Source organism: Neovison vison, chromosome 2, assembly GCF_020171115.1.
Source record: "Neovison vison isolate M4711 chromosome 2, ASM_NN_V1, whole genome shotgun sequence".
In the NCBI taxonomy this organism is placed as follows: domain Eukaryota; kingdom Metazoa; phylum Chordata; class Mammalia; order Carnivora; family Mustelidae; genus Neogale; species Neogale vison.
This window is the reverse complement of record NC_058092.1, coordinates 33245300-33269436: the sequence shown is the minus strand read 5'-3', so window position 1 is coordinate 33269436 and position 24137 is coordinate 33245300. Positions and strand designations below refer to the sequence as shown.

Here is a 24137-nt window from a genome sequence, read left to right as displayed (position 1 = left end):
GTGGGGGAACGGGGCTCCACTCAGGGGCGGGAACCGGGCGGGGTGGGCGGGACTCCTCGGGGGTGGGACTCCGGCCTCCGTGGCGGGTGGCTGGCTGTCCCGTTAGGTCCGAGGAGGCAATGGCTGCACGCGCTTTGAGGCTGCTGACCACACTGCTGGCCGTCGCCGCCGCTGCCTCCCGGGCCGAGGTCGAGTCCGAGGCGGGATGGGACTTGGCGGCCCCTGACCTGCTCTTCGCGGAGGGGACCGCGGCCTACGCGCGTGGGGACTGGGCGGGAGTGGTACTGAGCATGGAGCGGGCGCTGCGCTCGCGTGCCGCCCTGCGCGCCCTCCGCCTGCGCTGCCGCACCCGCTGTGCCGCCGACCTCCCGTGGGAGCTGGACCCCGGCCTGTCCCCGAGCCCGGCGCAGTCTTCGGGAGCCAACGCCCTGCACGATCTGCGGTTCTTTGGGGGCCTGCTGCGCCGCGCCGCCTGCCTGCGCCGCTGCCTCGGGCCGCCGGCCTCCCACTCGCTCAGCGAGGAGCTGGAGCTGGAGTTCCGCAAGCGGAGCCCCTACAACTACCTGCAGGTCGCCTACTTCAAGGTGCAGACCTGCGGGGGCCTGGGCGGCGGGGATCCTTCTGGGCGCGGTTGCAGATGACCCGGGCGAACTTGGGGGGCCGGGGAAGTGCCTGCGGAGAGGGAAGGTAGCCTCCTGGCCGGAGACCGCTCCTCAGACCCGGGAAAAACAGGGACCCTGCTGGGAAACCTGCTTCGCCCGGTTCGCATAGGCAGATGATAACCCTAAAGGTCCAGCTTGGGGTTAAGGCATGGACCTAGCAAAACTTGTCCTTGTGTTCCCGGGGAGGCCTCCTAGAGGTAACTAAAGCGGCAGCTTGGGTCTCTCATCCAGATTTCATTGTAAGTGCCCGAGTGAGAAGCTAGGACCGTTCTACAATATCTTCCTTCCGGTTCACTGTTCAGTGATGCTTTTCCTGCTGCCCGAGCCCAGCAGCTCTTTCAGGACGTGAGGTTGCCACGTCGCCAGTAGGGGCTGTCTAGCCACTCCCTGTAGCGGGACCCTCCAGCTATTGCCAGGTTTTCAAAGAAAATGGGTATTTTTAGGAATTCCAGAGTGGCTTAAGTCCAAGTGCCTGCATAGATTTGGAGTGCCCCTGGCATGCATGGTGATGATGATGACGGTGATGGTGATGATAACCAGCACATACTTGCAGGCACTGTTTTAAGTACTTTGTGTTTATTGATTTATTTGCCCAGATCCTGTCAATGTCCTGTAAGGTAAGTGCTATTATTAGCCCCATTTTACTGGGGGAGGGGGTAGGAAGAAGGAGCTATGTTGCATATTGTTACATCCATAGTTTAACAGACCTTCAGTTCCATCTAAAGAGAGACTTAAGGAACCGTGGGGACCACACACTTCCGCCTCTGCACAAGCATTTTGCTTACACAGTTTGCTTACATTCCTCCTTGTTACTGGGAAAAGTACCGTATTTGAGACCAAAACACATGGGTCACGTCTTTGGTCTTGTCACTTAACAGCACGCTCTCAGATTCTTTGACTAACGTTTCCTGAATACCTGCTACTTTCCAATTCTGGTACATCACTGAAACACTTGACTTTATATTGTTTTGTCTTATATCATTTCCCTAGTAAGAATCACTGCAGAAAAGGCTATTAAAAATGTGTGTACATAGGCTGTGGGAGCACAAAGGAGGGAGAATCTAGCTTCGTCTCAGAGAAACAAGGGAGACTGAAAGAAGAGGTGACAATTGAAGTCGATCCAAATATCACTAGAGGAGAGGAAGGATGGCCATTCCAGGTAAAGTGAGGCCAGACTGCAAAGAGAGTTCTGCAGGCTTCAGGAGCCTGTGTCAGACTCCGCTTTTAGAATGCGAGTTCTGGAATATGCAATAAGCCTTGGGAGAAGGAGAAAGTGGTGGCAGGGCTAACCATTAAGAGATGAGCTGGTTGTCCGTTTGAGAGAAGGAAATTTGGTGCCTCGGTGCTTAGGGAGTAAAGAAGGACTGGGGTGCAGAGAGAAGGTGAGCGAGACCAGGGAAATGCATGAGCAATGCGCAAAGATAAGGGCAGGAGAATAAATCCATGAAAGGGACAGACTTGTGAGGATTTCTAATTGTACAGTTAACAAAACAGGTACAGAGATGGGGATTATTGATGTGGTGTCACCTACCTATTCTAGGGTCAAAGCCAGGGCTGACTCCTTGTTTAGCATGCATTTACTAGTACTGATGGAAAAAGGAAAAGGAAAAAAATTCTTAGCGTATTAGTAATACCAGCTAAGATTCTTTGTGCACTTGTAGGCGCCCAGGACCAGGTGTTAGAAGCTGCATGTCTAATGCATCGTTTTAACATTACCAACAAGCCTGTGAGACAGTGAGTGCTTTAGCTCCAGATGGCAGATTAGGGACTCAGTTTAGAGAGTAAGCTTTAAGTATCTAAAGCCCCAGCAAGTGACTAATTAAACCTAGCTTTGTCACAGGTCTGTCTGACACTTAAGCCCGTGTTAATCATTAGATCATCAGTGATTTATTTTGGCTTCTACCTAAAGAACCCGTGTAACACTGATAGGCTGGAGTCCATTGCTGAGGTCATTGTGGTGTGTGGGATGCTTTGTTCTCTTCAGATTTCATAACCACTTGTGGGTTTTTTTCCTCTTTGATTAACATATAATGTATTATTTGTCCCAGGGGTACAGGGTTCCAGGTCTATCAATCATCAGTCTTACACAATTCATAGCACTCACCGTAGCACATACCCTCCCCAGTGGTCATCACCCAGCCACCCCATCTCTCCCAGCCCCCTCTCCTCCAGCAGCCCTCAGTATGTTTCCTGAGATTAAGAGTCTCTTATGATTTGTCACCCTCTCTGGTTTCATCTTGTTTCATTTTTCCCTCCCTTCCCCTGGGATCCTCTGTCTTATTTCTCCAATTCCTCATATTGGCAAGATCATATGATAATTGTCTTTCTCTGATTGACTTATTTTGCTTAGCATAATACCCTCTGGTTCCATCCACGCCATTGCAAATATAACCACTTGTTTTAACCTCATGAGCCCTGGGCTTTGAGTCAGAAGATGCCATATCCTGATTTTGTATAAAACCTTAGGATTTTTCCATCACCCATCCATCTTTTCCTTGAATGTGTCAAAAACACTTGATTATATTTTATGCAAAAAAAAAAAGTATCTTCTAGGGAAATCCTTAGGCACAGTCTAACCATTAACTGCTCTTTCCTCCCTATTTCTAAATTCTTAAAGCCTTCAAGACTTTTTTCAGTGGCTCAGTTGCCACTTCTGAATCTTGAGAATATATTATTTGGGCAGTCAGTCTTCCATAGCATTCCCCCCAAGAATAGGACCTTTGTTTAAAAATAGAATGTTTACACTGTTGAAAGTTTACCTCCTGTGATTTGGGGAATTGCTAAGCTTGATTTGGGAAATGGCTGAAATTCTGCTCAGGGCCCTGTGCTCCTGATTTCTGGTATGTAGTTCCTTCAATAGGTGTGTTTTCTGGGGCTGGCAAGGTCTGGAGCAAACGGGAGTGGAAAGCTCAGGAAGGCTGGGATTTCCTGTTTACTGTGGACTGCGCATTTGGACACAAACCTTCAGGGTTTGGAGGTGAGGCTTATGGTCTTGTGTCTTATTCTTAGATCAACAAGTTGGAGAAAGCCGTAGCAGCAGCACACACCTTCTTCGTGGGCAATCCTGAACACATGGAGATGAGGCAGAACCTAGACTATTACCAAACCATGTCTGGAGTGAAGGAAGCCGACTTCAAGGATCTTGAGTCCAAACCCCATATGGTGAAAAAAACTTTGTTCCCCCATTCTATTTTTATTCAATTGATATTTCCTAGGCTTGATTTCTTTTTCTTTTTTTTCTTTTAAAGATTTTATTTATTTATTTGACAGAGAGAGATCACAAGTAAGCAGAGAGGCAGGCAGAGAGAGAGAGGAGGAAGCAGGCTCCCTGCTGAGCAGAGAGCCCGCTGCGGGACTCGATCCCAGGACCCTGAGATCATGACCCGAGCCAAAGGCAGCGGCTTAACCCACTGAGCCACCCAGGCGCCCCTTGATTTCTTTTTCTTTAAGATTTTATTTATTTATTTGACACAGAGAGAGAGATCACAAGTAGGCAGAGAGGCAGGCAGAGAGAGATGGGGAAGCAGGCTCCCGGCTGAGCAGGGAGCCCGACACGGGACTCGATTCTAGGACCCTGAGATCATGATCTGAGCCGAAGGCAGAGGCCCAACCCACTGAGCCACCCAGGCGCCCTAGGCTTGTTTTCTGATTATAGAAGTAGTAGACATTCATTGTACAACACTATAGAAAAATGCAGATAAGTATAAAACAGAAAGTGATTATAATACTGCTGCCTTAAGAAAACCAGTAATTTATATTTTGGCCTTTTTAAAAAGATTTTATTTATTTATTTGTCAGAGAGAGAGAGAGAGAGGAAGAGAGGTAGACAGAGGGAGAAGCAGGCTCCCTGCTGAGCAAAGAGTCCGATACAGAACTCAATCCTAGGACCCTGGGATCATGACATGAGCTGAAGGTAGATGCTTAACCAACTGAGCCACACAGGTATCCCTATTTTGGCCTATTTTAAAAAACTCTTCTAGATCTTAATTTTGGTGTTACATTGACACTAACATGGGGTCATATTGTGTATGTATTTTTCATCATCCTCTAGAACAAACACTATATCATGAGTCTTCTCTCATATCTTCAGATTTTCTTTGAAAATACAATTTTTTAAAGATTTTATTTATTTCACAGAGAGAGACAGTGAGAGAGGGAACACAAGCAGAGGGAGTGGGAGAGGGAGAAGCAGGCTTCCCGCAGAGCAGGGAGCCCAATGTGGGGCTGGATCCCAGGACGCTGGGATCATGACCTGAGCTGAAGCAGATGCTTAACAACTGAGCCACCCAGGTGCCCCGAATATACGATTTTTAATGGCTGCATGATAGTCCCTTTTATGCATAATTGTATTAATGTACTGTTAAGGTTTTTGCTTTCACTACTATAAGTGGTGCAGCATTCCTCAGTGTTCTTACTCTGTTTAGCAGAAGTCTGTGTTCCAAGAGAGATTTTTGTCTGTGATGATATGGCATTTTATAAAGAGCTTTTGTTCTTATAAGTTTTAATAGTTTAGAAGTAGAGATATCAGAAACAATATCTAAATGACTTTTCTTTAAGATTTTTATTTATTATTAAAAAAAAAAAGATTTTTATTTATTTATTTGACAGAGAGCACAAAGCAGAGGAAGCAGCAGGCAAAGGAAGAGGGAGAGGCAGACTCCCTGATGAGCAGGGATCCCTACGCGGGTCTCGATCCCAGGATTCTGGGACCATGACCTGAGCTGAAGGCAGCCGCTTAATCAGCTGAGCCACCCAAGTGTCCCTCAAAATGACTTTTAAAAGTAAATTGTGTAGGGACACCTGGATGGTTTAGTCCATTAAGCGCCAGACTCTTGATCTCAACTCTGGTCTTGATCTCAGAGTCCTGAGTTCAGGCCCCTGTTGGGCTCCATGCTGGCTGTGGAGACTATTTAAAAAAAAAAAAGTCGGGGTGCCTGGGTGGCTCAGTGGGTTGAAGCCTCTGCCCTCGGCTCAGGGTCCTGGGATCAAGCCCCGAGTCAGGTTCTCTGCTCAGCAGGGGAGCCTTCTTCTCTCTCTCTCTCTGCCTGCCTCTCTTCCTACTTGAGATCTCTATCTGTCAAATAAATAAAATCTTTAAAAAAAAAAAGTGGATTGTGTACATCTAGTACATCACACAATCACACACAGCATTTTTAAGTGATTCTGTGACAAACGGAAATGGTTATGTTCACAAGGATGGAGGCTGTGTCCTACAGATAGCAAAACCCATCCTGTAATCAGTGGCAGTCCTAATTCCCCCTTATGCTGGAAGGATTGCTCCCATCAGCACAGACCTCATTCTAGCATCTAAGAGTTCTTTTTAATTAAATTTTTATTTTGAACACTCTTATCCCTACAGAAGTGCAAGAAAATTACAATGGACTCCCGTGTATCTTTTATCTAGATTGAGTTTAATGCTTTTGAGTTTCCAGAGAAACCTGTGGAGACCACTTACAGAAGGCCTTCACTAGGCAATGGCCACCCTTTTCCATCCCTAACCCTCACCGGAGACAGAGAGACAGGCCATGAGGACACAGGTGCAGGCTGTCGGGGTGTGGGGAAGCGAGGGCCCAGGTTGTATGCGGGCGGGCAGTTGAGTCCACCTTCCTCCCAGTAGCACGAGTTCCGGCTGGGAGTTCGGCTCTACTCAGAGGAGCAGCCGCATGAAGCCGTGGCGCATCTGGAGGCAGCGCTGCAGGAGTACTTGGTGGCCGACGCGGAGTGCCGGGCCCTGTGTGAGGGGCCCTACGACTATGACGGCTACAACTACCTGGAGTACAACGCAGACCTCTTCCAGGCCATAGCAGGTGCATGTCTGCGAGCCAGCCCCGCGTGCCTGCCCCGCTTCCCGCCCCTGCACCCCCGCACCCCCCCCTCACCTGTCCACACCTGCCCTCCGCTGCTAGCCTGGGCTCCCAGGGCCACATGCAGACAGTACCACCTCAAACCTAAATTTAGTACATCTGGTAATACGACTGAAAATTCCTTGCACTTGAATTTGCTCCCCTCCCCCAGAATTTGCATGCTGAAGATCGACCTGATGGTTATTCCCTGTCTTTGTTTCCTTTCAGATCATTACATCCAGGTCCTTAGCTGTAAGCAGAACTGCGTCACGGAGCTGGCTTCCCACCCAAGCCGAGAGAAGCCCTTTGAAGACTTCCTTCCATCACATTATAATTATCTGCAGTTCGCCTACTATAACAGTAAGGCCTACTTTCTTCCGTCTCTTCCGCTTCCCAGCAGGAGGCCAAAAGCAAGGGAGGCAGGGCTGATGGGTGCTGTGCATATCAGCGTATTTGGCTTCTCACTGTGACCTGGAACTCCAGGAGGCATGGTGCCAGGTAACCCCTGCCTGCTTTGTGACAAGCCACTGGCCCCAGCAGCCGATGCCAGCCACCCAGAGAGCTGGGAGACGGAGACCTAAGACCTCTCTCCCGTCCCTTCCAGAACACTGATAATCTGACTCTGCATCTGAGTTCAGTTAGACCAAAGGCAAGGGTGTACTACTGTTGAAACCAGCTCCTGGGACGTTTTCCAGCCCTTCGTCCCAGGCTAGCGCTGATGCTCTGGGTGGGGGGCTGCCAGGACCCAAACCAGCAACAAGTCAGCAGGTGCTTACCGAGTTCTGACTGTGCGCGAAGCATCACTGCACATTCGAGAGTGTGAGGTGTTTATTGTTGAGTTGAGACAACGCATGCGAGTGAGCTCTGCTCACTCAGTGGAAGAGGCCACTTGCTGTTGTAGTGTCCCCATCTCCTGAAAGTCCGTGGGGAAAACAAGGTAGGGAGATGGGGCCCTTCCTGAAATGGGTCTACTAGGAGGCCAGTGTTTAATTGTAAATTGTGAAATTGTAAAGATATGGGCATCCAGTAGTGGGCAGGCCAGAGGACCCTGCGTTCCTTACATCAGTTCTGCCTTCTGTGTTCATGTAATTCCTATCCTTCTCACTCTTCTAGAACTTCTCCCTCAGATCAGGCAGCTATGGTAGGTAGCAGGACCACAGTGACACCCGTGTCATCACTGTCTTGGGCTGTGCTGAGACTCGAGACAGTGGTTCCTGGCACCCAGGATTGGACGCTCTCTTCTCAGCCATGTCTTTTTGGCTTTGCAGTTGGGAATTATACGCAGGCTATTGAATGTGCCAAGACCTATCTCCTCTTCTTCCCCAATGATGAGGTGATGAACCAGAATCTGGCCTACTATACAGCCATGCTTGGAGAAGAAGCAGCCAGATCCATTGGCCCCCGTGAGGTGAGAGACTTTCGCTAGGGCAACTGCCCGCTGAGCCCAGACCAGACAGAGGGAGGTGGGGGGATGGGTTGGCAGTGCTCAGGCAGGGGGCGGGGCCAGGCGGAAGTGCACTGACACACTTGTCACTTAGGAACCAGGGAGCAGCCTTCCTCCCACCACTGGGGTCCAGAAGTCTGCTGTCTTAAGTCGTAAAGGAGAAACAGAACCGCAGTGCAGGCACTCCTTTCCCCGCTTTTGCCGCACCTCTGCTTTGAGATTTGATACCATTTGGCCAAGAGCTCTCATTTTTTACTTCCAGCTAAATTCTTTTTTCACTCACCTGTTTCCTTGCCCCTGTTTCCTCCCTGTCCCTCCTCTGAGCTCTCCTTCCCTCAGGGTCACTCCCAGTTCAGTTCTCAAGCAGACCCAGTGACCAAAGTGAAATGCACTGACGCGTTAACAGTAGTTATTTCTAGGTGGTGGAATGTGGGTAATTTTTGTATTTTGCTCATTTATGTTTTCTAAATTCCCTTCAGCGGAATTACAAATCTTTTTAAAAGATTTTAGTTACTTTTTTGACAGAGAGAGAGATCACAACTAGGCATAGAGGCAGGCGGGGGTGGGTTGGTGGGGGGAAGCAGGCTCCCTGCTGAGCAGAGAGCTATGCGGGGCTCAATCCCAGGATCCTGAGATTATGACCTGAGCCGAAGGCAGAGGCTTAACCCACTGAGCCACCCAGGCACCCTTACAAATTATTTTTTGTAGTTAAAAACATTAAAAGTTCTGTTTTTTAACTTAGTGAAATGTGATACTACAAACTACGATATTTGTACGTACGTCTTACGCAGACACTAGACCCTCTCCTTCTTGAACCTAGAATAGTGAGTTGGATTTGAAGTCACGGGTGTGGGCTCAAGCCATGGCTCCTAGGCATACGAGGTTGTGTGATCTTCCGCATGTGGTTGCCGGGGATCTCAGCCACCCTGTACTATGCCTCTGAGTCTCAGTTTCTCCCTCTGTAGAATGGGAATATGGTTCTTACTCTTTCTTCAACACAAGATGAGCATCAGGGTTAAATGACATACCGAGTAGAAATGCACTTTGTAAGCCAGCAGGCATGGTCCAAGTGTGTCCTGAGAGTTGTATGGACAGGCAGCAGTCCGGATGTCTTGCTGATGGTACAGAAGTAGCCAGCGATGGGTTTCCTTGCCTCTGACCTCAACCACCTCCTGGAATGGGGGGTGGCCTATCGTGGCCGCAGTGATCCCTGACATCAGAACAGGAGACTGTGAATGAGAGGAAGGTGAGCCTCAGTCACCCGGGTCCGTCAGCCGCTCTCACACCCTGCCCACCTTCTGTGTAAAAATGTAGCTTTAGACCCGGTTTTCATTTTGACAGAGGAAAAATATGGTAACTAGAGATAATTAGAGGCAGCCCATTCGTTTATGCGACAAGTATTTGGGACAAATATGGGTGCAGGAGCAGACACACTCCCACACTGCTGGTGGGACTGTGAGATGGACCGTTCTTTTTTTTTTTTTTTTTTTTTTTTAATTTATTTGACAGAGAGGGATCACAAGTAGGCAGAGAGGCAGGCAGAGATGGCGGGGGTTGGGGGAAGCAGACTCCCTGCTGAGCAGAGAACCTAATGCAGAACTCAATCCCAGGACCCTGAGATCATGACCTGAGCCAAAGGCAGAGGCTTAACCCACTGAGCCACCCAGGCGCCATAGCCGGCAGTTCTGCTGCCATTGAGCCGCCACGGTAAGTGGTGTCGCACAAGGATGGGAAGGCAAGCATCCTGGGACACGTGTCAGAACCTTTCTCCTGACAGCAACCAACCAAAGCAAGCTAAATGCCACCCGTTTGGGAAGCAGCGAAATGAATCGCAGTAGATCCATTCCGTGGTGTGCAAGACAATTGCGTGAGTCGATTACTACGCACCCGTGTGAGATGGTCTCTGTGTTACTACCCTAGGTAAAGAAAAAAAAAGATCTAGAACTATAATTCTATTCTATCCTACTCATGTTTTTTTAAAATACATATGTACCTTTGGCGTCGTCAACTCTGTGGACAGATTGCTAAGAAACTGTGCCTCGTCTTACCCCTGAGGCTGGGGCCTTCAAGTCAGGGTGGGGAGGGAGACCAAACTGTTTCTATTTACGTCTGTCGATACTTTGTGGATCTCTTTTAGCTATATGGGCATGACCTTCGTGTCTTTTTGAGTGCCATCTAAAGCGCACCTTAGGGACTAATGATATAGAAGGGGGTGTGATCCAGACCTTGGAGAGTACTGTAGTGAATCCAAGAGTGGCCATGGAGGCCAGCTGGAGTGGAGGAAGGAAGAAATCGACTGACTGGCAAGCCATGGGAGGCTTTGCAAGGGGAAGCGCTGTTGGCATTTGGTTTTAAAAGCCTTCATGTGGTGAATGAGGCAATGGAGGGCCTCTGAGATGGAGGACAGCATGTGCAGACGGCCTGGGAAATTGCCCCGTATACCTGCAAGCTGATATGAGGAGTTACAGGAGATGAGACCCGCGAGGGTCAGATTTGGAAGGGTCTTGAGTGCCCTGCAAGGTCTTTGGTCTCTGTCCCATAAGGCAGGCAGTGGTGGGCACTCAAAGGGTTTTAAGCAGTGGCTGAGCCAGCTGTGTAAGGCTCAGAATGGGAAGGTGCTAAAAGCGGGGAGACTGATGCAGGGCTGCTGTGGCGGTGCTGAGGTTAGCTGCTGGGTGGCGGAGGTGGGGACACTGGCTGGAGGGGGGAACTGACTAGGTGGGGTAGGAGATGGCCTTGGCAGAATGGTGGGGGTCTAATGAGACACTCCTGCTTGGGAGACGCAGACATGGTGTTGCCCACCCAGCTCAGGACCGCACAGGGGGCACAGGATGCTTTCATCACAGGTCTGCCCTGCCTGTACTCCAGCCCCAGGGGCTAAGCTCTCCTCTGTTCACCGAGAGAAGGAGGTAGCGGATGGGGCAGTAGTCTGCTTCCCGGTGTGGTTGTTTTCTGAGTTTGCTATTGAGGATAGCCATCTTTCACATGTGTGGGGCATCTCGTCTGCAAAATTCCTCCATAGCTTCTATTTTATTTCATTGATTTTCATCACAGCCTGGCTCGAAGGGCAAGACCCAGGTTCCACCTTCCCAGCTCTGGAACCCGGAGTCTCCACTAGAAATGATCCAGCCCTCTCCTCACCAGTGAGGACATTACCTTGTAGTTGTCCTCTTTGGCCACTAGATGGGGACAGTCTGCCTTTGAGAAGGCATTTCTCGATGTCTCTCTGGCTTGCTGAGTTAAGAGCCTCCCTCGCTACCCCTCACTTTATGGTCGTAGTAGTGAATTGGGGCAGAGAGGGAAAATAAACCACTTTTAACTGGAACCGTCCTTCGCGAAAGAAAGTAACTAGTATTTGTTGAGCCCTGTCCCAGTCTACAGGTTGTGTGGTTCAACCCCCATTATCTTGTTTCCTCCCCATGGGGGCCGTGGTAGGGGACGCTATTCTCCCATTTTAGAGATGAGAACATCCAGGCTCCAGGAGTTGGGCTAGCTTGCACGGTGGCCTGTGGCTGAGAGTAGCGACCCGGATCCCTCCCCGGGTCCCGCATTGTCTCGGGGCCGGCGCAGTTCCCAGCTCGTAGCTCCTACTCCATGAATCAGTGCCGAGCAAATAAACGTGGGCATGGGATTTGCTTCGCAGCTGCCTCAGGGCTGTGGGAGAGGGTTTAACGAGAGAACGCCCCAAGCGTGGTGTCTAGCACTTGGTGAATCACTTACACGCCTTAGGAGAAAATTTTTATCTCCCTGTTGGGAAATATGCTAGATAATGTAGGACTCATTGAGGTTTTGCTAACATTTTCCTTACTGCCTTCAACTTGTATTTCAACTGATGATGTCTTCTTTTCCTTTTCTTTCCTCCTCCTGCTGCTTGGAGACTAGCAGGGCACCTAGGGAGAACTGTGGCCCCCAAAAGGTACTTAGTATCCCAGCCCTGGGTCAGCCCTACCTGTGAGCACATGTGGGAAGGGCCAGAGGGCCCAGGCCATCGGCTCCAGATGCCGCAGCCCAACTCCGGGAGGGGCCCATCCAGTCTGTTCAGAGTCTCAGGGGAGGCAGGGGGCCTAATGAAAAAGCCCCCGGGCTTTGCTTCTTTCCTGTAGCATCAACTATGCATCTTGCCCCCCAGTGTCTCCATCTGTAAGACAAGGAGCACAGTGTCAACGTCAGAGGTGGCTGAGAAGGATCAGTGAATAACACATTGGTCACCCAACCCCTAGGTCTCCTGCCTCTGCCTTGAACCCCTATGGAAGTCAAGAAAGAATGCTCCTTCTTTGAGGACTATTTCCATGTCTCCTGAGAGCCTCAGCTCTCCTGTCTAGGAGATTCATGGGGGACACGATGGGGGGTTAGGTCACCCTCAGACGTGTTGCTTGTGCCAGGCCAGAGCTATCCTTAGCACAGGGGTGAGGCTGCTGTCCCACACTGGAGTACAGACGCAGCAGTGGTGGTGGGAGAGGAAGCTCAGGTCACAGTGGGAGCAACAGCCCAGAATGTGGGGCTCCCCCAACCCAGAGTTAACAGGGCTGAATTCCAGGGCATCCCTTCCACTTGGTTTTCTCAGAGTGCCCGGGAGTACCGCCAGCGCAGCCTGCTCGAGAAAGAGCTGCTCTTCTACGCGTACGATGTCTTCGGAATTCCCTTCGTGGATCCGGTGAGCCCGGCTGCGGGAGTGGGGGGCCGGGGCGAGCCTTGTAGCTCTGTCTGGGGGCTTGAGCCAGACACGGGATCTGTGAAACCCGTGGACGAGAGGCAGAGGAAGACGGAGGGGATTTCCAGGCAGCCAGAGGTGACTCCGGTTTGGAGACTCACTTTCTGTCCTGCGAGGAGGCGGCTGATAAGGCGGATTCTCCCGGAGGCCAGGGTCTCTGCGCAGAGACCCGGAAGATGAAGCAGGTCACCCTACAGCATTGATTTTCCTCTTGATCTGCTTTTAGGATTCGTGGACTCCAGAAGAGGTGATTCCTAAAAGATTGCAAGAGAAACAAAAGTGAGGACCTTGAAGAGGCTGCGTGGCCGGAGCGGCCTGATGGAGCACCTGAGGCCTCCTGAGCCCAGGCAGATGTGCACTCCTGGAAGCGGAGGGATTGTGGGGGGCGGTCTAGGCTGGGAAGCTGGGGAGGGACCCGGGGTAGCCCCAGAACGCAGTCCTCAGAGCAGCTGTGCGTGCAGGTCCGAGCGGGAAACGGCCGTCCGCATCTCCCAGGAGATCGGAAACCTGATGAAGGAGATTGAGACCCTGGTGGAGGAGAAGACCAAGGAGTCGCTGGATGTGAGCCGGCTGACGCGGGAAGGTGAGAGGACAGAGCTCTGGCGTCTGCAAGGCAGGCGTCCCCGTCCTAGCTGTCCGGCCCCCGGAGCAGGCTTGGCCTCTCCTGGAGCCCCTCCTGACTCCCCCGGGCTTCCACCCGGAGAAGGCACCGAGATTGGCCTCCGGTAAAGATGTAGGACTCCTGGGTCACAGCAACACTAGTTTAGCTCGCTGCAGTTCTAGCACAAACCTCATCTGTCTCTCCACATCCATCAGGCGTCCTACTTCCAAGCCTCCAAATCGGAGGTCTCTGCCCCCGGTCTGCCCACTCCAAGCTGCACTGAGACTGCTTTTCCTCACCTCTCTCCCCAGGCCTCTCCTCTTCCCGTTGCTGCAGGACCTGCTCCCGCCCCCCTCCCCACCACTGCACCTGCTGTCTGCCCTCCTGTCCCTCCTTGATCTGTGCTTCCCCTTCCCCTGCAGTGGCTAGAACAGGCTTCCAAACAAGGAGGCCTGGCCCCTACCCGCCCTTCCTGCTCCTCCAACCACCTGCTTCTACCTTCTGTTCATCTGCCCTGGGATGCGCCTGCTCTTTGGGCCCATCTGTCTCCAGGCCAAGCTCATGCCTGTCCTTCCTCCCTGTACCCTCCCATTGCCTCTGCGCACCAAGCCTTGCTTCATCTCCCAGTCCGGGGGATCCCCTCCCTCTTTCTCTGGAACTTCCATGGCAGCTTTCTCTGTGCTTGCATCCTTGCTGGGAGAGGTGCCGTCTTCAGGTGTGAGACCCTCACCTCTCTCGGGCTGGGCCTAGCGCCCACCATGGCCTCAGTAAGTAGACGGAGCTGAGCTGAGTCTCCTCCAGCAGATCCAGCACAGAGGGACACCATGAGAAACAGAAGAGAAGGTTGGCCTTCATTCCACCGCTACTTAAATGAGCAGTGGTTAATTTAATAAGATGAGCGCTTGAAAAGAATTTGTCCCGCATTCCTTGGTTTTCAGGCAGCTTTCACTGTTGTTTCTCTTCTCTGGGGGAGGTGGGCTGGGCAGATGGAGGTCCTCGTTTGAAATGAGGGCTGCTGGCGGCTGGTGCAATGGCAGCTAAGATTCTGAGCCTTTCCTGTGTGCCCAGTACTGTGCTGAGCTTTTAACTGGCGTCGTCGTTGCTCTTTACATCAAACAAGCCCCCATCTCAGGAGGTAGCTGCTGTCTTACAGATGAGGAGAGGAAAGCTCAGGGAGGTTAAGTAACTTGCTGAGGTCACACAGCTAATAGATGGAGGATTCAGGAGTCCCTTTCTGATTCTGGAGCTCAGGGTTTTAAAGAATTTGTTGGTGATGTTTCCTCAGCAATTGGTGGAGGCCCAAGAACCAATAACTGTTCTGGAAGGGAGCTAGGACTAGGGCGTGGCTCTCCCTCCTTGTCAGCTCCAGGTGCTGTCCTGTGGGCCACGCCACCTTTGGAAGTGACCGAACAGGAAGTTTCTCTGGTGACTTGGAAACAACGGGAATTTCTATTCCCATTCAATGGAGAGTGTCTGGACAGAGCTGTCGCTGGATTCAGCCCAGTCTTGTTGTTCATTGCTTTGCAGGTGGCCCTCTACTCTACGAAGGCATCAGTCTCACCATGAACTCCAAAGTCCTGAATGGCTCTCAGAGGGTGGTGATGGACGGTGTAATCTCCGCAGAAGAGTGCCGGGAGCTGCAGAGACTGACCAACGTAAGGGAGGCCCCTTCTCCCCAGGGCCCAGCCTCCCCTTCACCTAGTACCTCCGGGCGCTGAGCTCGCCTGCCCCTCATGGCACATCGGCAACCACCTCTCTCATCGGCGACCACCTCTGCAGGCCCTCAGCTGCTCCGTCTAAGCCCCCCTGTGTTTTGGACCTTGCAGGCCGCAGCGACCTCAGGAGATGGCTACCGGGGTCAGACCTCCCCACACACGCCCAGTGAGAAGTTCTATGGTGTCACGGTCTTCAAAGCCCTTAAGGTAGAATCAGTTCTCGGCACTCTAGAGTGAGGCTTAGGCTTTGGGGGGCATTCGGGGGTCGGAAAGGTGAAGGTGTCTGCTAGCCGCATTTCAGCAGCCACGGAGGGGGATGAATTAAGTTGAGGGAGGTTGACTTTTGCATCCTGGCTGGTGAAGCAAGTGTGATCAAAGTAAGGCAGGCGAGACAAGACTGATGTCCAGAGTGCTTTCTGCCCACAAAGAGAAGCATGGAGGAGGGGCAGGTAGAACATGGGAGGGCTATTGTGCATGGGAGCAGAGGCAGTGGGGTGGGGGGTGATGCCTCAGTAGGTTCTGTTGGCCCGCAGCCAGGGCGTTCAGGGCGGCTGACCACTGGTCTCCTCGGCAGCTGGGACAGGAAGGGAAAGTTCCGCTGCAGAGTGCCCACCTGTACTACAACGTGACCGAGAAGGTGCGGCGCGTCATGGAGTCCTACTTCCGCCTGGACACCCCCCTCTACTTCTCCTACTCCCACCTGGTGTGCCGCACCGCCATCGAAGGTGGGCCTTTTCTCCATCCCTGGCACGGGTGCTGAGGACATGGAAAGGCACAGGATATGGTCCTTTTCAACTTAGCTGAGGAACCTACACAGAATGTGGCAACCTTGTGCGATCAGTGCAGTGGAGAAAGTTCTAGTCAGCCCACAAGGGAGTCAGGAGGACTTCCTGGAGGAGGTGGTGACCATTGTGCAGCATAAGTAGGACTGGTGGGGTGTTCAGGGGATGAGAGAACATTCGAGCCAGAAAGAACAGCACATACAAAGAAGGGCAGGCACTGGGCAGCCTGGTGGGGGGGACTAAGAAGTGGCCGTTTTGGGGGTATGGGGTTGAAGTTGGGGGCATCAGAAGCTAAGCTGTGGAGAGCTACATTCCGAAGTGTGTTTTCATCCTGTAGGCCGCTGGGTCTCAGCGATGCTCTTGGGCATCCAGGTATCTGGACCAGTAATGGTCAATACCAAACCCGTGAGAGATGGACTTTCACAAGTCAGAGCTGAGTCAAGGTCCTTCCTTGTCAGCTGTCCTGAGGAGGGTGAGGTGTGGCCAGTGCCCCAGGGATCGCAGGTGGCCCACAGCTGGATCTGTCATGCCTAAGCCTTCATGGGCCCCCGGCACTGATGGACCACTAGGTGGCAGAAATGAGAGGGCTTGACTGTCCCCAGAAGGTTTGGAGTTCTCTCAAAATCTGGACACAACCAAAGGAATGTGTCAGACACACCCCTGCACCTGCCCCAGCCTCTCCAGGTGGGGGCTGGGCAGTGGGAAGCCAGGAAGGGTCCTCAAACATGAAGGACTCGGTGAGACCTCTGTGTTCCCAAGGTTAGTTCTGCCGTTTTGTGGCGAGAGGTTCGGAGGGTGTACCTCAAGCCCGAGGGAGGGAAGCTGGTCAGCGGTGAGCTGGCTGGGCAAGGTCAGAGGCCCGGACCTGGCCAGTGGCAGTGGGAGTAGAGAGGAGAGAGCAGGTGAGGGAGATGGAGGAGGTGGAAGGACGGGCCTGGCCCCTGGCCGGACAGGTGGGGACAAATAGGAGGGCTCTACCAGGACCTGACGGTGCTGCGGCCTGCTCGGGGGGCGACGGTTCCATGTCATGAGAGGCTTGCCTGGCGTCACGCAGTACACACTGTGCCCTTCCACGGCCTTCCTCCTGTGTGGCTTCCCCCGCGGAGTCCTGCGGAAGCAAACTGCTTACCTTTGCTCCCGTCCGTTCCCCTTCATGCCGTCCCCACCTCGTCTCCCGCTGCATAGCGAGTCTCGCCGGGCCCTGCTTCTGGCCACCCTCCTGACCGCTCAGCTTCACCTCCCTGGGGATTCCTGGTTTATAAATTCGAGCCAGAAGGCCGAGGTTGTGCCGCTCAGACCAGAACCCGCCCTCGCTTAGAGCCTCACGACCCTGCTTGCCCCACCCAGAACCTTCCTGGGAAGCCTGCAGATTCATCCTGACCTGTGGGCTGATGGCTTAGCCAGAGACCCCGTAGTTCACTGGCCATTCCCACAGACCCAGGCGCATTTTGGGAAGCACCCCGCCCCCCTTCCCCCCACCCCGCCCTGTGCCAATAAGAGAGCTACGGTATCTCCTGAGGTGTTCCCACGCTAACGTGCATTACCTCGGCCCCAGAGGCACAGGCTGAGAGGAAGGACAGTAGCCACCCAGTCCACGTGGACAACTGCATCCTGAATGCCGAGGCCCTCGTGTGCATCAAGGAGCCTCCCGCCTACACCTTCCGGGACTACAGGTGCCAGCCGTTTCTCTGAGGCTCCCAGTCCCCTGCGCCTTGCCCTGTCCCCAACACACGCACAGGTGTGGGACCAGCTGTCCCCAGAATCCAGTCCCCATCCCCACGCCCTCTGGCTAGAAGGTTGGACAGAAAGGGAGTCATTCCGGTGCGGTGTGAGGAGGACAGTGGATTCTCTGGAGTGAGGGTGGCGTGGTGGGAAGACCCTGCCCGTGGCAGGCCGTGTCCAGCTGCTGGAGGAGTGCGCCTGGAGACGTGGGCACGGGAGCCGTGGACTGTCGGGGAGCGGGGCCGGGGGAGGCCCACGGCAAGACCGTGTCTGTCGTTCCCAGTGCCATTCTTTATCTAAATGGGGACTTCGACGGAGGAGCATTCTACTTCACTGAACTAGATGCCAAGACAGTGACGGTGAGTGTGCCCTCGTGCCTGTCCCTGGGAGACAAACCCTCACAGCGCTGTGGGCAGAGTGGCCAGGCCTCGCCTCCTCAAACCCGGGGGGCTCTGAGCTATGTCGCTCACTCCTCTGACTGGCCGCCTTTTCTCTCCAGACCCTAATGATCCCGTGTCCCCTCTGAAGGCAGCTTACAGTCTCCTGTGTGCCCCCTGCTTTGTGTCTCCTTCAGGCAGAGGTGCAGCCCCAGTGCGGGAGGGCCGTGGGATTCTCTTCAGGCACAGAGAACCCGCACGGGGTGAAGGCTGTCACCAGAGGTCAGCGCTGTGCCATCGCCCTGTGGTTCACATTGGACGCGCGGCACAGTGAGCGGGTGAGAGCCCTCAGTGGCACTGGGATCTGCCCCTCGAAGGGCCCCGCTTCTGCTTTCCCCTCCCCCAGTCTCACTGCCAGCGGCTTAGACACCAGAGGAACATCGGGCCTGGTGTCCACAGAGACTCCCTCTGGCCCCATATCCTTGTCCTCTCTGGCCCTTCTCCTGTACTTGTAAATGGGGCTCTGAGGTGCGGTGCCAAGATGGGGAATGGTGCCGGCACTGGGCCGCCTGGTTGGGCAGCACCTCACCTGTCTGAGGACCTGCCAGGAAGCAGAGGAGCTCGGAGGCCATGGAGGAAGAACTTGTTGCTCTCCAGGAAGCAGCGCCTGAACGGAGCTGAGCGCCTGGTCCGGAGGCCTCTCTGAATAGGCAGGGGTTTGTCCTTGCAGGACCGGGTGCAGGCGGATGACTTGGTGAAGATGCTCTTCAGCCCGGAGGAGATGGACCTCTCCCAGGAGCAGCCCCAGGAGGCCCAGGAGGGGCCCCCCAAGCCAGAGACCCCTCTGTCCAGTGGTGAGGTGGGACACAAAGATGAGCTCTGACGGCATCTGGCTCGCTGTGGATGGGTGAGCGGACCCACCTTGAGGAACTGTGTCCTCCACCGGCTGGCCCCCAGGGGCTGCGTGTCTGGCGCCCAGCCAGCAGGACCCTGCTCGCGGCCGTCCGCACGGTGCTACCGCTCCCGGAGTGGACATGGCGGGACGGCCCTCTCGCCTCTGGACCCGGCTGAGGGCTCAGGACGCAGGCCAGAGCCGCCCCTAGGGGCCTGGACGGGCAGCCGAGTGACAGCACTACAGTATTTAAGTGTCTGTGTAGACAACCAAAGAATAAATGATTTGTGGTTTTTTACTCAGGAGTTGGTTCAGAGAGGAGGAGTACGGCCACCTGCTCGCCCACTCTCGCCGCAGCCCGCACAGCCTCGGGCCCCGCACAGAACCCCCGGTGCCTCAGACTTGTCTGTAGAATGGGGACCCCAGTGCTCACTCGGCGCCCCTTCTGGGTGGATTCAGGATCGGAGGTGACGGCACTCTGTCAGTGGGAATGCTCTGGATGGAGGGCCGGGATTATGACTAATCCCTCGCTGGAAGCCCCAGCCGGTCAGCAGTGCTCTGGCATTTCGCCCCCCCGTGTCGGTCCCACTCCGCTGTCCGGCCTTGGAGGGCCCGGGCCCCAGGATAACACACATCTCTGGGAGACAGATCACAAGTGAAGGTTCTGCCCCTCTGGCCACAAGCCCATCTCCCCTTCCTGGGCTCGAGATGCTGTATGGTGCTGAGTTTGGGAACCTGCACTCCGGGCCCTCCTCTGTTCAGCTGGCCAGTGGCAGTTGACAGAGCACCAGCTCAGGGCCCAGGGTTGGGAGCGTGGGAGCAGACAGAGCAAGTCCCTGCCGTCCCACAGCTGCTGTTTCAGTGGGGAAAACAAGTAACACGTGTGTGTGCGTGTGTGTGTGCATGCTCGCACATGTGTGTAAGCCTTAGAGGTGGAGAAGGAAGCCAGGCCCCGAGGGGGGCCCAGCAGCAGGAAGGCCGATGGGGCACAGAGTGGGCAAGAAGGGGGACAGCCAGGGCGGGTGGGGTCTCGGGGGCCTCATCAGTCACCATGGGCACGTGGGCTCTGTGTCCCCGTGCCAGGAGCAAAGGAGTGACAGCCTCAGAGAAGGGCCTTTAGGGCAAGGACCAGCTGAGGAGAGGTGAGAGGCGGCTGCAGTCCCCAGTGGGCGGGGAAGGCAGCGTGGAACAGGGCGCCGGCAGGAGCAGTGGTGGAATCCATTTCTGAGGTAGAGCCCACAGGAGTTGCTGATGGGTCAGGTGGTGTGAGAGAAAGGAGCATCATGAAGGCTTCTGGCCTCAGCAGTGGGGAGAATGGAGTCACCTGTCCTCTGGCAGAGGGGCGTGGGGGGATGGCACCGGGCATGGACGCTGGGACTCCAGTGTCACGCATGTCGTGCTTGAGTCCCAAGAGCCCGTTAGGCCTCCAAGCAGAAATGTCAGCTACACAGACAGTCTGATGTGTGGATCGGGAGTTCAGGGGGAGGAGGAGGGGAGCCATCGTTCTGGGAGTCGTCACTGGCCGTGGATGGTGTTCAGAGCTAGGAGACTGGGGTCTGTGTGGACTGGAAGAGGCAGAAGACCGAGTCTGCTGGAGGCAAGGAGGCTGGGGACTGGGGGCCCAACAGAAGACAGGGGCCAGCTGCAAGCAGGGGACCCAGAGTCTTGGCGGCTGATGGCAGCAGCTCACGGAGGACTGGGGAGCAAGAGGTCAGTGCTGCTGAGCCTGAACCAAGGACAACTGAGGAGCTGCTTGGGACCTGGTGACACGGAGATCCGTGAGAGCTTTGGCAAGAGATGCTCTGGAGGGGCTGCATGGACGGAAGTTGGCTGGAGGAGAGTGAAGTGGTGATGGAGGTGTAGACGGCTCCTCTCAGGAGCTCAGCCCTACGTGGGGACAGAAGGACAAGCTGGAGGGACATGCGAAATGGAGGAGCAGCCGTTCTGAAGCTGGGAGACAGCAGCACGTGTGAGCACGTTCAAGGGCAGGACCCCATAGGCACTGTCACTCCTCTGCTAGTCACCTGCAGTCATGTCCTACTTGGTGATGCACACGCCATAGGGAGAGAGGATGCACTGATGGGAAGAGCGTAAGCTTTGCCCCCGGGGCTGAGCTGGGTGAAGCTCACTTCCGCCCTTGGAGTCATGTGAGGTTGGAGTGCGTGTCCACCGCAGTAACATGGGAGATACTCCACAGAACAGAAAACTCCATCAGTCTGATTCTGGTCCAACAGAAGTTTCCACATCAAGGCAGATGACCTTTACTATTTCAATGTATGCTAACCACACAGAGCCAGCCCACTGTCCCCGCTTAACTCATGAAAGGCCAAAAGTTCCCAGTGCCTACAGGACACTGTGTAAGGGGGATGGGCTACAGGTCCAGGCAGATAGCAGGGCTCTCCGCAGGGGTGCCAAAGACAGCCTGTGCCCAGGGTTGTTTGGGGAGAAGGGAGCACCCCAGCAGCCACACACAGGTTGCACAGACCCTGCCCCACCCTCGCCCTGGGTGACATGTGTGGGATCCCCCAAATGAGGCTGGGGTCTGGAGGTGCTTGCAGTCCCGGGGAAGGAAGCAAACACCACACCAAATGCTATGAGTAGAGGGAGGTGCAGAGCATTACAGCTCCGGACGCTTGGCCCTGCAGGGACATCGCTGGTGGCCTGAGGCAAGTCCCCTCCATTCCACGGGGGAGTGAGTCTGAGTTGCGAGGGGAGTAAGAGCAGCACCACCCCCTGAGCCCCCAGCATTTCAGGGGGTGCCTGCGGAGCGTGCTGGATGAAAACCATCTGAATCAGACCCTCCCAATGGGCAGACGGAGGGGGCCAAGGAAACCGCTTCAGTGTGTCGCTGGAAGGAAGGCAGAAACACAGAATCCTCAAACCAGTCAATGATCAACACGCAGCAGCAGAGCCTGGCTCTCTGCCAGGCACCACCGGGCAGGAAGGGGCCATGGGTCTCCAGCCACAGGCCACGCTCACACCCAGGATGAGAGAGCACTGGGTCTTATCCAGGAGGGAGGCTTTTGGGAAGAGCTTTCATTAGCCGGCCTCATTTCTCCAGGCACAGTATGCTTTCCAAAAGCGCTTTTGCCCATTATTTGATCCCTGGAACTCCCTCATGACCCAGACAGGGCCAGTGCCATTATCCCTATTTTATCTCAGAGAGGCTAAGGGACTTGCCCAATGTCACATAGGTTTTTGGTGGCAGAGGTAGAGCTAAGCTTCTTGTCACATACGTGAAGCCACTTGTTAGGAAGCATGGCACCCAGGGCGATTTCTAGTTAGCTCCAAACAGAGGTTGGGCCAGGACCCTGAGCCATCCCGCTCTCTCCGCTCTCTCCGCATGCCTGGGAGTCACTGGACTGCAGGGGACCACGGGGGCGGGGGTAGGGAACTTTCCCCAGGACTGCGATCTGTGGATCTGAAAGGATTTGGAACCTTGGTGAGGGAAGGCCCTTAGGGTAGGAGAGGATATTCTGACAGAACAGACTGGAAATCTCAAATAGCAAAGAGGAGGGTTACCCAGAAGAGCTTCAGAGGAGACGTGAGCCTCATTCTGGACCACAGAGTGGCTCTGGGGCCCCAGTGCAAGGGAGGGAGGCCCTGGACAGAGGGGCATGCAGGCATCCTGACATCTCCACGGCCTCAGCATCCCTAGACTTCGCTCCTGGGGGCAACTGTGTGACGTTAAGTGGCTCACTTCCCTTCTTTGGCTCTCAGCCCGCTCATTCGTCAGAGTCCTTCTAAGAAAGCAGCGTGTGGCACTAGCACACTGATCTGCTGCATCCTGGGCCCACATAGGTCACCTCTCGGCCTGCCCAGCGCCAGCGGCTGCCTTGAGGACCACACAGCTCATGCGCAGAAACTGTGCTGTGTCCCCAGGTGTCCTGCTCTGGGCTCTGGCCAAGTCCTGTTTCCCCTAATCCCACGGTCTCCAAACTGCCTGTGATAGAAGAGGGATCCCAACTCAGGACTGACTTCTCCACTCTTCTAGGCCCCCTTTGAATTCGGGGACCCTTGGTCCATCCCGGGAAGACGGTCTGTGCGTCCGTGGATCCACGTGGCTCTGGCCTTCTCAGCACAGACGGGACCCAGTGTTGGCCCCGTGTGCAGAACTGCAGGCCACACAGTGCCCACCCCTGCCCCCCAGCTCCCGGAGCTGCAGGCCATACCAGGGGCCCACGCCCTGGGCGGGTGCACAGGGCAGCCATTGTCTGCGCAGTGCCTGGCACCCTCTCGTTTGCATAGCCATGTGAAGAATGTGAGGGAGCAGGCTGGGGACGAGTTCCTGCAGAGCCCCCCCCACCCCGCCCCGCTCCTGCGGGGGAAGAAGACTATGGGGGAGGTAGGGGGGTCGGCAGCCAGACCCTGCTTTCCCCAAGTGTAGTCCAGGAAAGGCAGGTGGGCCGCTGGGGACAGAGCGGGCAGCCTGGGGCTGGCAGGAGTCAGAGCAGGATTGTGACATTCTCCTTGCACCCACACCCGATGGAACCCAGGGGCCAAACTGAACGTGAGGGGATTGCTAATGAGCTAGAGGAGAGTTAAATATTCCCCCGCTCCAGAGGGCTGAGCTGGGATGGGAGAGAGAAGGGGGAGGCCACTAGGAGGGGCAGCCTGAACCCCAGGAATGTGCAGAGGCCACAGCTCCTGGCTCCCCGTCAGGCTGTTCTGGAGCGGGGGGCCAGGGCCCAGTGCCTCCAGCACCAGCAGGAGCTGCTAAGCCAGCCAGCAAAAGGATTAGTGGGGTTGAACAGTCTGCCTTCCCTCAGGCTGATGCCAGATGGTCAGCACTATCTCCCACCTCCCTGGCCGGGACCCTTGCTGGCTGGCCACCAGGTCTGACCCAGCCTTGATGGGGTCCCTCTTCTGCCCCACTCAGATCTCAAACAGACCCCATAAGTGCATATTCTCTGGCCTGGCCTCCCCTGCTTTTGATACATATGGTCCCCCAGAACCTGGGACCCCTCCTCCCTAAGATCCAGCCCTGTCTTTCCACCTCTGGCCTCAGAGTCCTCTCCAAAAAGTTCTCCCTGATGTCTAACTCTAGTCTTACCTGCTGCAAAGTAGAATTCCATTTCTGTCCTACAGTCAGAGGACTGAAAACCCCAAGGGTCAGTTCAGCCATGCAGTAGCAAAATCCATCATCTTGGGGCTGGCGCTTGGGCAGGAACTAGAACTTGTGTGGTTCCTAAAGGGGGTTCCCTCGCAGGAAGGCCCTGAGGGCAAGCCAGGTCACCCATCCCATCCCCTCCCCTCTCTATCCCTGGGAGGTGGGGCAAGGGCACCCACCTGGGCCATGGCCCAGCCCCCCGCCCCCAGGGGGCTGGCAGGAGCTCAGCTGGGGACCCTGTCCTGGCTTGGGCAGCTGTTGTGGGCGGGCCCCTGGCC

The 24137-nt window shown here is 54.7% G+C and overlaps 1 protein-coding gene across 1 annotated transcript; it reads left to right on the top strand.

Moving 5' to 3' along the window:
• Positions 1 to 75: 75 nt before the first annotated feature.
• On the top strand, positions 76 to 19047 carry P3H1 (prolyl 3-hydroxylase 1). Its single transcript, XM_044237989.1, has 15 exons — positions 76 to 584; positions 3672 to 3824; positions 6280 to 6469; positions 6734 to 6865; positions 7774 to 7913; positions 12514 to 12603; positions 12887 to 12939; positions 13122 to 13243; positions 14789 to 14916; positions 15088 to 15183; positions 15551 to 15701; positions 17314 to 17431; positions 17764 to 17839; positions 18055 to 18195; positions 18588 to 19047. The coding sequence occupies exons 1-15, from the start codon at positions 120 to 122 to the stop codon at positions 18738 to 18740; spliced, it is 2208 nt and encodes a 735-aa protein (XP_044093924.1). The 5' UTR covers positions 76 to 119; the 3' UTR covers positions 18741 to 19047.
• Positions 19048 to 24137: the final 5090 nt, after the last annotated feature.

Coding starts and splice junctions, on each gene's coding strand:
- P3H1 (XM_044237989.1), top strand. CDS start 120: ATGGCTGCACGCGCTTTGAGGCTGCTGACCACACTGCTGGCCGTCGCC. Junction 7,914..12,513: donor GATCCATTGGCCCCCGTGAG/GTGAGAGACTTT, acceptor TGGTTTTCTCAG/AGTGCCCGGGAGTACCGCCA. Junction 12,604..12,886: donor GAATTCCCTTCGTGGATCCG/GTGAGCCCGGCT, acceptor ATCTGCTTTTAG/GATTCGTGGACTCCAGAAGA.